Source organism: Lissotriton helveticus, chromosome 12, assembly GCF_964261635.1.
Source record: "Lissotriton helveticus chromosome 12, aLisHel1.1, whole genome shotgun sequence".
NCBI lineage: Eukaryota > Metazoa > Chordata > Amphibia > Caudata > Salamandridae > Lissotriton > Lissotriton helveticus.
In genome coordinates this window covers 603,649,480-603,662,022 of record NC_136073.1, presented here as the reverse complement: position 1 = coordinate 603,662,022, position 12,543 = coordinate 603,649,480, and the positions used below count along the sequence as shown (strand labels likewise).

At 42.8% G+C, this 12,543-nt stretch overlaps 1 protein-coding gene across 2 annotated transcripts in view; it reads right to left on the bottom strand.

Annotated features, from left to right (window-relative positions):
• Positions 1 to 384: 384 nt before the first annotated feature.
• The window catches only part of LOC144797570 (uncharacterized), a 52,300-nt gene continuing 40,141 nt past the window's right edge, over positions 385 to 12,543 (bottom strand). For both annotated transcript variants that reach the window (XM_078668223.1, XM_078668221.1), the window contains one exon: positions 385 to 5,299. In XM_078668223.1, coding sequence (XP_078524349.1) covers positions 2,095 to 4,320 — 2,226 coding nt within the window. In that variant the 5' untranslated portion in view covers positions 4,321 to 5,299 and the 3' untranslated portion in view covers positions 385 to 2,094. The remainder of the gene's footprint in view (positions 5,300 to 12,543) is intronic.

Below are 12,543 nucleotides of genomic sequence, written 5' to 3'. Positions count from 1 at the left end.
ACAACCCATACATATTAAAAAAAGTGCTAGTGCAACAATCTATAATAAAGTGCAAAACGTGCAAAGTGCAATTTGAAAGTTCAACTGTAACTTAGAGATGGGAAATATGCCTATCTCATATACTATTAAGTTAACAGTGAATTCATTGTGTATAGGAAAGCAGTGAAATAAAGCATGTTAAAACCCCTATTATGAAGGTTTACATGTATTATATTTAACAAATATTATCGACACTGCATACGAATATATGACATTAGATATTAACATGACAGTTTATATATATATATATATATATATATATTTATATATATATATATATATTCCATACTCCTGGTACAACTCGTTCCCTCTCCGTGGATAAAAGAACCAGAGCCGAGGCCCAAATAGTGCTCAGTGTAAAGGTTTAATGGCGCACAAGAAAGAAAACACCCTACGCGTTTCGAAGTTCTCGGACTTCTTGCTCACGGGTGAGGTGGAATTCTCGGCCATTCTATTTAAAGATACAGTGTTGTTTTACAGCGTGCACGTGATCAATGAAAATAGAAAAGTTACATTGTTGCCATTTCAATCCAACTTGAAACAATAAAGTTGTCGGTTGATGTACACAGTGCAGTTACATTAATAAATGAAAATTATCGTCATCTAGCCAAGTTCATTTTTGTATGGCAGTGCGTTATTCACATTAAACAAAATATATTTCGGCCTCATTCTCGAGTCCATGAATCAAGCCCTAGTGGGCAAATACAAATCGGACTCAGTTCGTAACAAACTAAATAACAATCTGTAATTTATCAATTGAGCCTTGACATATACTGTTAGGCAGTGTGCATCAACATTCAGCACCGTGATTCCTGCTTCGTGAGATCAAGCCCAAGTGGGCAACCCCTTTCCAATCTGCACATGACATCTTCAAATGTTTTCTGTAAATCAAGCGGACAAAAGGCAATATTTACTGTTAATACATAAACTGATCACTCATCATTAAAAACATTAAAATTCATAGACTGAAATTCCTTAAAGAGACAGCTTCCCCTATTTATCATATAACATCAGGTCTGTAAGTGAACTGCCAGTTCCTCATCCAGAGTATGTCCTGCGAGGTGTGTAGTGTTGTATTTGATAATGTATCTAGATTCAAGTTTTCGCAATTCCAACATTCTATTGCCTCCCCTTTCCCGATATGCAACACAATCCAGTACATAGAACTTAAGTAAATTTGGGTTTTGTTTGTGTTCTGTGGCAAAGTGTCATGCAATCGGATATGGCTGGTTCACATTTTTAATAGCTCTCAAATGTTCTAATACTCTTAATTTAGCTTTCTTGATGGTGCTCCCTATATAAAACTTGTTGCAGGGACATTGTAATGCATATACTGCATATTCAGTATTACACCCCACATGTTTCATTATTTTGTGTGGAGCTTGATCTTCAGAAATTTTGAGATTTTTACAATTGGTGCTATTCTTGCATGCTTTGCATTTTTTACAAACAAAAAATCCCTGTATTGGATTAGATTTCCCCTGTTCTTTGATCAAAGCAGTGCTGAGTGTGTCTTTTAATGATTTGGCTTTTCTAAAGGTTACTGAGGGATTATCACTTATAACCTCTTTCAAATCTTTATCCAATTTGAGGATACTCCAGAATTTTTTCAAGCTCCTCCTGACCTCCCACGATTGACAGTCATAATTGGTGATAAATCTTATTTGTTCGTCATTATCCCTTTTCTTTGGGATAAGCAGATCATTTCTGACCATCTGATCTACTTTTGCCTCTGCTTGTTTGATCACGGTTTTACTGTATCTTCTCTCAGTAAATCTTTTATTCATGATACTTTTTTCACCCTCATATCCGGCTTGAGAACTACCATTACGTTTAGCTCTAATTAATTCCCCAAGCGGGATGCTTCGAATAAAGTTAGTAGGATGGCAGCTCCCTGCGTGAAGCAGGCTGTTGCCAGCTGTTTCTTTTCTGAAGAGACACTCGTCAGTGTATTGTCTATTACCTCTAATCTGACATCAAAGAAATCAAATTTTTTCTGTCCATGTGACTGGTAAATTGTAAATTATATGAATTATCATTCAGGATGACCTCAAATTATTTTGCTTGCTCTTCTGACCCATTCCAAATGCAAAAAATGTCGTCAATATAACAGACCCAGAGAACAGCGTGGTCGCAGAAGTGGGAGATGTTATTCACCACTAGCTCCTCCCACCAGCCCAGGTATAAACCTGCAAAACTGGGGGAGAAGCAAGTTCCCATCGCCGTCCCCTGGGTCTGCTTGTATAGTTGTTTGTGGAAAATGAAAAAATTGTTTTTTAGACATATCAAGATCATGTCCAAAATCATATTAGTATGGATCAAAAAAGAGAGAGATCTGCCTCTGAGAAAATGTTTACAGGCATCAATGCCCAAATTTTGTGGTATACATGTATACAAACTCGTTACATCAAAACTGAGTAACAAGTAATTGGGGTTCCATGTTATTCCGTTGATAATTCTCAGAAAATCTGATGTGTCCCTAACATAGGAGGGCAACAATCTGACAAATGGCTGCAAAAAAAAATCAATGTACCTTGATGTGTTCTCAAGGAGGCTCCCTGTTGAGGAAACTATCGGTCTTCCCGGGGGAGCCTCAAGGTTCGTATGCAGTTTTGGTAATAAGTATAATGCAGGGATTTGTGGGTGTTTACATAAAAGATACCTATATTCCTCATCTTCTATGGTACCTTGATCCCTCCAATCACTGAACTTGACAAAGTACTCCTGTTTGGCTTCATCATATTCTTGTCTAGTTGCAATACTATATTTTTCACTGTCCCCTAATTGTTTTAATCCTTCCATTAGGTACATATTCAAAGGCCAAACAACAACATTGCCCCCTTTATCGGAGTTTTTAATCACGACATCAGTAAATCCCTCCAATTCTTTTAAAGCCTGAAATTGTTTCTTGGTAAAGTTTAAATTAAGCTTGGGTTTGTGTCTCTCAATGTTTCTCAATTCACCAATCATTCCTATTTCAAAGCATTCAATACTACTGTTGACAATTTGTGGAACAAAGACCGACTTGGGCCTAACACCACTCGCGCTACTCAAACCAATATTAATGTCTGTATTAACAAGGTTTAAAAAAGGGTCATCTATAAAGTCAGCATAATCCACCAATTCATGTACAGCATGCAGTGTTTCAATGTCATTAACTGTGAATGGGCTTGCTTTTTCTTTAACAGAATCCTTTTTCAACCGTGGTTTGGTGGCAAACCATTTTCTTAACTTCAACTTTCGTGTAAAACGGAATAAGTCAATACGTGCACTGGTGAAATTAAATTTGGCTGTGGGACAAAACAAAAGGCCCCGTGACAAAACCTCAAGTTGATCAACAGATAAAATATGTTTGGAAAGATTTAACACAGTCATGTCGTTCTTCATTTCTGTGCCTTCTTGCCCCTTGTTAAAACTCCCACTGGGCTTGTTGTGCTGGTTGACGCTTTGCCTCCTCTTGCTTTTTTGCCTCCTCTCCCTCCTCATCCACGACCTCTTGGGGGGGGTTCCAGTCTGGCGTCCCCTTGCCATCAAGGCGAACTCGTTTAAAATTCGATCTTTTACGTTGAGCGATTCTGCTTGTTCCGAAATTTCACTCTCTGTAGTATCACTGTCTGTTACTTCTAAAGGTACCACACCTTCTTCCCCATTCTCTTGTTGAACGGCTTGTTTATTGGTACCCATTCCCTGTTTCTTGGATTTCTTTTTTGTTCCTCGTAATACTTTGAATCTTTTACCAAAGGTTAAAATTCGGCCTTTGTCGTAATCGATCTCATCTCTGTAGAATTTTCTTTGTTTTTTCTCTTTTATTTCTTCCTCAATTTTTCCCAATCTTTTTTCCATTTTAGTCATCTCCACAATAAATTCACTCTCAGTGTATTTCTCTTTTAATTTAGCTATAATTTGCTCACTCTCGGCATTCAGTTTGATACATTCTTTGTCAGCGTATTTAATTAAAATGTTTAGCATGTTCATCGAACATGCATAATTATTTGTCATCCATTCACCGATTAGTTCAGGGTCTGGCTGTTGAAAAGTTGGAATGATGAAAATCCTTAAACCTCGTGGTATACGATTGCATTCAACATATTTAGCGAGGGCAGTTGCCTCCCACCACTTTGATTGCTCCTTCTTGAGGATTTTCCATAATGCATCCCACATTTTTTTAACATCATCCACCTTCTTAGTAAGTGTTTTTTCATTACTTTCAACACCACCCTCAGTTTTAGTAAAGAGTTTAGAAGCTGCCTCTTTCCTCCTATTATTTCTTGTGTCAGCCATTTCCAGATATTGTTTATTCAGCGTGCACTCCTGCAACACTAAGTGCACTGCCCCTTCTGTTGGATTTGTATGTTGGTAATTCACAAGTCTGCTTTACTAGCCGTGAAAAACTCGATACTGCAGTCCCTTCGTGTTCGGGTCAAGCCGCTTGCACACCCGGTCTCACCTCACAGACGTACCAGAGCTTCGTAGTCCTCCGACTTCCTCTGCTCCTCCCGTCCGCTTTGGCAGGCCAGTGTGCTGCTCCGCTGCTTCGTATATACTGCACTCGTTCACGGCGGGCAAAAGTGTTCGCTTTAAAATCCAAACACCAAATTGCAGCGTACTTTAGCCTCTTGAATCGGCGGGCATTCGGCGGGGTCGCCAACCCCTTAAATTATTCCACACTCCTGGTACAACTCATTCCCTCTCCGTGGATAAAAGAACCAGAGCCGAGGCCCAAATAGTGCTCAGTGCAAAGGTTTAATGGCGCACAAGAAAGAAAACACCCTACGCGTTTCGAAGTTCTCGGACTTCTTGCTCACGGGTAAGGTGGAATTCGCGGCCATTCTATTTAAAGATACAGTGTTGTTTTACAGCGTGCACGTGATCAATGAAAATAGAAAAGTTACATTGTTGCCATTTCAATCGAACTTGAAACAATACAGTTGTTGGTTGATGTACACAGTGCAGTTACATTAATAAATGAAAATTATTGTCATCTAGCCAAATTCATTTTTGTATGGCAGTGCGTTATTCACATTAAACAAAATATATTTCGGACTCATTCTCGAGTCCATGAATCAAGCCCTAGTGGGCAAATACAAATCTGACTCAGTTCGTAACAAACTAAATAACAATCTGCAATTTATCAATTGAGCCTTGACATATACTGTTAGGCAGTGTGCATCAACATTCAGCACCGTGATTCCTGCTTCGTGAGATCAAGCCCAAGTGGGCAACCCCTTTCCTATCTGCACATGACATCTTCAAATGTTCTCTGTAAATCAAGCGGACAAAAGGCAATATTTACTATTAATACATAAACTGATCACTCATCATTAAAAAACATTAAAATTCATAGACTGAAATTCCTTAAAGAGACACACTCAGCACTGCTTTGATCAAAGAACATGTGGTATTTAGTGTATAGGAATTATGTAAAGTGGGATTATGTGTTATGGAGAGTAATTATGTGGTATGGTAGTCTGTGTTGTGGAGTGGTAACCTCAGGTTTAGTCTTCCTCGTTTCCATAGAAGCTCAACTATGAACTCAGTGAGACAAAAAAAGAAGGAATCACTGAGGAGCACTTGTGGACCTAGTCAGAGGTATGAGCAGGGCCACTGGAATTATACGACTGCTTGGCTGCACTGACTTCCGCACAGTTATACATTTTCTGCATTAGCTACCAAATTAATCATCTGGTCCCTGATCTGCAGATTTGAACAAAAATAGCCTTGTTTCTACCTCAAACGGCTCAAACATTACCAAAAAGCAGAGACAGGTGTTACAGTATGGTTCAAGGCCCTTTGCAAACCTAGAATGGTCACCTGTTACTTATTGCTAAATGTGGGTGTTAAATTGGTACTAATGGTGTGCAAGCAACTCTTGCATCCTTTTCCACCTCTCTTGCCTCTCTCAGCATTTCTGTTGCTTCTTTTTGCACATTTCTTTCTTTTTCTGCAATTCTCTTGCCTCTTTCTGCAAATCTATTCTACTTTCTGTCCCTCTCTCCCTCTGTCTGCATGTCTGTTGCCTCTTTCTGCACCTCATTTGCTTCTTTCTGTACCCCTCTTGTTTCTTTCTGCACCCTTCTTCCCTCCTTCTGCACCACTCTTGCTTTTTTCTGTACCCCTCTTTCTGCACCCTTTTTGCCTCTTTCTGCACCTCTGTTACTTCTTTCTGCACTTCTCCTCCTTCTTTTTGCACCTCGCATGCTTCCTTCTGCACCTCACTTGCCTCTTTCAGCACCTCAGTTGCTTTTTTCTACAGAACTCTTGCCTCTTTTTGCATCTCACTTGCCTCTTTCTGCAACTCTATTGGTGGTTTCTGCACTGCTCATGCTTCTTTCTGCACCTCACTTGCTTCTTTCTACACCTCTGTTGCCTCTTTCAGCAAATCTCTTGCCTCTTTCTGCACTTTTATTTCTTCTCTCTGCACCCCTCCTGCCTCGTTCTGCACCCCGCTTGCCTCTTTTTGCACCTCTGTTGGTTCTTTCTGCACTGCTCTTGCTTCTTTCTGCTCCTCACTTGCCTCTTTATGCACTTCTCTTGCTTTGCTCTAAACCTCTGTTGCTTCCTTGCCTCTTTCTGGACTTTTCCTGCTTGTTTCTGCACCTCTCTTGCGTCTTTCTGCACCTCTGTTGCCTCTTTCTGCTTTTCACTTGCTTCTTACTGCACCTTGCTTGCCTCTTTTAGCACCTCTGTTGGTTCTTTCTGTACTGCTCTTGCTTTTTTCTGCACCCCACTTGCCTCTTTCTGCACGTCTCTTGCTTCTTTCTGTACTTCTCCTGCATCTTTCATCAATTTTCTACCCTCTTTCTGCACTTCTCTTGCTTCTTTCTGCACCTCTCCAGCGTCTTTCAGCAGCTCTGTTGCCTCTTTGTGCACTTCACTTGCTTCTTCCTGCACTTCTCTTGCTTCTTTCTACACCTCTGTTGCGTCTTTCAGCAATTATCATAGCCTCATTCTGCAGTCCTCTTCCTTCTTTTTGCACCCCTTCTCTCTCTTTCTGAACCTCTCTTGCCTCTTCATGCACCTCTCCTATCTCTTTTTTCACCCCTCTTGCCTCTTTTTGCACCTGTTGGTTCTTTCTGCACTGCTCTTGCTTCTTTCTGCACCTCACTTGCCTCTTTCTGCACTTCTATTTCTTCTTTCTAAATTGATGTTGCTTCTTTCAGCAATTCTCTTAGCTCTATCTGCACTTCTCTTGCTTATTTCGGTACCTCTCTTGCGTCTTTCTGCACCTCTGTTACCTCTTTCTGCACTTCACTTGCTTCTCTCTGCACATCTCTTGCCTCTTTCGGCACCTCTGTTAATTATTTTTGCACCCCTCCTGCCTCTTTCTGCAGCCCTCTTCCCTATTTCTATAACTCTCCTGCCTCTTTCTACACCTCTGTGCATAGATATGTGAGTGGGTGATTCACTGGGTGTATGGGTTCAAAGGTGTATCTGTGAAGGGCTGTATGGGTGTGTGAGTATGTTATGGGTGTGTTGGTGAGTGAATTGATATCTCAGTGGTACATGTGTGAGTAACTTCATACGTGAAAGGCACTATATGTGAGAGTGAGTGATTGTGAGAGTGGCTGTATGGATGAGTGTGTGCTTGCATTAGTGAATATATAAGAGAGTAAGTATGTGTTAGTATCTGTATAAATTAGTGAGGTGGTGTGTATAACTGTATAGGTGAGTAAATGGGAGTGTGAATGATTCTTTGCATGATTGACTAGGTGTGTGAGTAACTCTATGGATGAATGTGTGAGTGTCTGTATAGGTGTATGAGTGCAAATGATAGTGCTGTATTGATAAGTGACTGCATGTTTGAGTGACAGTATGGGTGAATGAGTGGACATGTGTGTAGACCTAGGAATCAGTGAGTGGGTATGTAGTAACTGGTATTGGTGTGTCTATGTTTCAAAAATGGTAGTCTGTATTTTAGAGTGGGTGTATCAAAGGTTATATTAGGGTGTCAGGAGGTGCATCAGATTATCACGTGGATGATGTCATCAGTGATGTCATTTGAGATGTCATCAGTGATATCACTGACCATGTCATGAATGATGTAATATGTAACGTCATCAGCAGTGCATTGCGGGGCCTCGAGTTATAGTTAGCTCAACTAACTATAACAACCAAATTTCATTGGTTTTGGATGTGTGAAATGACCAATTAACTATAACGTCCCTGAAACCTATGTTTTTATAGTAAATATATATATATATGTATATATATATATATATATTATCACAACCTCCGTCTGGTGAAGCCGCCGCTCCACCACTACCAATTTCGTAGCAGCTCCTCGTCGAGGACGAAAAAGAACAAACCCTTCTTGTTTGAATTTCAGTGGATTTATTTCATAAAGTTAACCCAGCAAGTCCGCATGACGCGTTTCGCCTCCAACACGAGGCTTGGTCACATGATAGCGTCGCGGAAGAAAAGCAGGATATTTAAACATTTACAACTGGCGGAACAGGAGGAGTCAAATGAACTCACTCCTACGTTTTAATTTAACTCTTGCTTCTCCAGTGCAATGCAAATTGACGAGTGCAAATACGCAAGTTTAAAAAAGATAAAGGGCACAGTGCCCATCATAATAGGGTAAATACCATTCTGATTCAATGCTCCGATCACACACTATTTCATACAAAGTTGTTAAAACCCACAGTTCTGTACATTAGACAACTTAATATATATACACACTCCCATCTAATTATATACATACATTCAACTAGTTGCTATCAAAAATATATACTCTATAATACAAAACTACAAAAATATGCATCTATGATAAATATTTACATTTTCACATAATTTCATAATATATACATTTCCCAAATATCCAATGGAAAACTTTAAAAGATATATACTCCCATTTTATTTGTACCTGTATATGTATGTTTGTCTAATTGTTGATCAGAACACTGTTGACATATCATATCGACCAGCAACCATAATACACTTTGGCTGGTCAATCAAGTATTCTACCCCTTCTTATTATTCTTACTCGTTCTCATAGTCATTTGCTATACTCCTATCTTCACAGGAGAAATTTCCACTCCGTTGTATATCCTGTATATGACCCACACCTTACAGTGACTACCAACAAAATCTGTAAAAAATCAAAAAATCACCAAAAAGAAAAAACAGTCTTTCTTTTAAAATCTATTCAATTTAATTGAGTCAATAGGGGGAAGGACTTGTTCTGACACACTCCTACCACCACCCCTGTGGACCTTCATGACACCAGTATCCCAATTCTTACTTAACCTATTTCCAAATGTATCATTGTACTTTTATCAGAGAATTTCAGGGTTCATTTCGCATGATAAGTTTAACCGAACGGAATATGAGTGGAAACAACGAGAATTGGAGCAGGTCCGAAGGCACTACAGGCAAGTGTATAAATCTTCACTCGCGTTCATGCCATTCGGAGTCTTGCTATCCAATTCCAGTATATACCTCGTCTCCAAAGCTCTTAACTTGGCATTCCTATCCCCCCCTCGCTTTAGCGGAGGGACACAATCAATGGCATAGTATTGTAACATATATATGTATATATCCAGTTTCAAAGGTTGCCCCAAATGAGAGAAGCCAGCTGGCAGATATACTAATTCCTTTTATTAGGCATCAGGCTTGCAAGCATGCAACAGTCTGAAAGTCTGCTTCCCAAATCCTTGCTTCACCCAGCTTAACCAGACGCGTTTCGGGGAATGGAATCCCCTTCAACAAACAGACGGGTGATTTCACGTACCATTTATTTTAAAAAGTCCCAGCCCATGTGGGCGTGGCCGCTCACCTGGCCTTCTGGATCTTGTAGTGCGTGATCTGATAAAACTCCTGTGAGTGCGTCTGAGAATGAAAAATAAAAACTTCGTAATTGCCCCAGTGGGTAGAATCAGAGTCACTTCCAAAATCCAAATCAGATTGCTTTTCCACACAGGGAGCTGCATGTCAGCAGCTCCCTGTGTGAAAAAGCAATGCCAGCTCCCGCAGGAGGCAGGGAGCCAGCAGGACTGTGGGGGCATTGGGGCTCCCCCATGGTCCCTAACGGATAGGGCCGGCCCCGGGGGATGGATCACGTGGCCAGAAGTGGCCCGGGAGGGGGGCCACGTGGCCCCGCTCCCCCCCCCAAAAAAAGGCGGGCCCAGGTGATGGGTAAAAATGTAGCCATGCCTCAGGGAATGGGGTTCCCAGGGCCGGAATCGGCCACGGGAGGGGGGCCGACGCGGCCCCCTTCTTGTTTAGATGTTTTGTTTTGTTTTTAAAAAGGGGTCAGGCCCTGGGGGATGGGGTCCCCAGGGCCCATAAAAAAGAAAAAAGAAGGGGGACCTCACAGCCCCACTTCTAAAAAATAAAAAAAAAGACCGGCATCATGCCGGAGGCCCCGCCCCCTCCCAGCAACTCTCTGCAAACGCGCCCAGTGGCGCGTTTTAAGATGAGGACTTAATTCCACTTCAATACTGGGGGTCCCTTGGGGGCAACTAGCCCACCAGGTACCTCCAGTATGCACCACAGGGCTGCCTTGCAGACAGGTCCAAGGCCACGCCCCTTTTTACACCTCTCTGCAACGCAGCTCTGTGGCGCTTACTGGAGCTACCTGGTGGGCTAATTCAACCCCAGGGACCCTCAGGACTCAAGGGGATTTAATCCCCCATTTTATACCGCACCAGGGGGCACGTTTGCACAGTAGTGCAGGGAGAGGGCGTGGCCTGGTTTGACAAGTGTGCAAAAGTGCCCTGTGACGCGTTTTGAATTGGAGGATTGAGTCCTCTTCAATCTTAAGGGTCCTTGGGGGCCAACTAGCCCACCAGGTACCTCCAGTATGCGCCAGGGAGCTGGGTTGCAGAGAGGTGTTTAGAGGCCACATCCCTTTTTACACGTCTCTGCAACGCAGTTCTGTGGTGCTTACTGGAGATACCTGGTGGGCTAGTTGGCCCCCAGGGCTCTTCAGGACTCAAGGGGAATCAATCCACTAACTTAAAACGCGCCAGGGGGCGCGTTTGCACAGTGGTGCAGGGATGGGATGGGGCCTGACATAGCAGGTGTGCAAAGGCACCCCCTGCACATTGTAAATTGGGGGATTGAGTCCCCTTCAATCCTGAGGCTCCCTCGGGCCACGCCACTTTTTACACCTCTCTGCAACACAGCTCTGTGGCGCTTAATGGAGATAGCTGGTGGGCCAGTTGGCCCCTAGGGTCCCTTAGGACTCAAGGGGACTTAATCCCTCAATGTACAACTCACCAGGGGGTGCGTTTGCACAGTGGTGCAGGGAGGGGGTGCGGCCTGATGTGACAAGTGGGCAAACACGCCCTGTGGTGCGTTTTAAGTTGGGGAATTAAGTCCCCTTGACTCCTGAGGATCCCTGGGGGCCAACTGCCCACCAGGTACGTCCAGTAAGCACCACAGAGTTGCGTTGCAGAGAGGTGTAAAAAGGGTAGTGCCTCACACCACCTCTCTGCAACACAGCTCTGTGGCGCTTACTGGAGGTACCTGGCGGGCTAGTTGGCCCCAGGGACCCTCAGGATTCAAGGGGAATTAATTTACCAACTTAAAACCTGCCAGGGGTCATGTTTGCATAGTGGTGAAGGGAGGGGGCGGGGCCTGATGTGACATGAGTGTACTTATGCAATCACTCCGCCAAAACCCAAGCACTTATAAATTCACCATGCACTCTTTTTGCAGCACTTTAATCATCCAGTCACTACACATGCACTCATGCAATGGCCCATGCACTAACTCATACACTGCTACAATACCATGAGCAGTACCCATGCAGTCCAGCCATCGCCCTGTCACTACCCATGCATTCCTCCAATCACCCAGCGAGCACCATGTACTTATCCAATCACTCCATCAAAACACAGGCCCTCATAAATTCACCATGCACTGTCGTTGCAGTACTCTAATCATCCAATCAGTACCCATGTACTTATGCAATGACCCAGGCACTAACACATGCACTGATACAATCCTCTGAGCACCACCCATGCAGTCCAGCCATCGCCCTGCCAGTACCCATGCACTCTTTCAATCGTGCAGCCAGCACCATGTATTTATCCAATCACTCCACCAAAACCCAAGCACTTATAAATTCACCATGCACTCCCCTTGTAGTACTCTAATCTTCCAGTCAGTACCCATGTACTCATGGAATGACCCATGGACTAACACACGCACTGCTACAATCCCCTGTACACTACCCATGCAGACCTCTTACCACCTACACAGTACTGATTCAGTCCTCCAATTACCCAAGTTGTACCCATGCAGTCCAGAAATCCCTCTGTCACTACCCATGTACTCCTCAAATCACCCATCCAGCATCATGTACTTATCCAATCACTCCGCCAAAACCCAAGCAGTTATAAAATCACCATGCACTGTCCTTGCAGCACTCTAATCATCCACTCACTACCCATGTACTCATGCAATGACCCAGGCAGTAACACATGGACTGCTAAAATCCCCTGAGCACTACTGATGCCGTCCAGCTATCTCATTGTCACTACCCATGCACTCCTC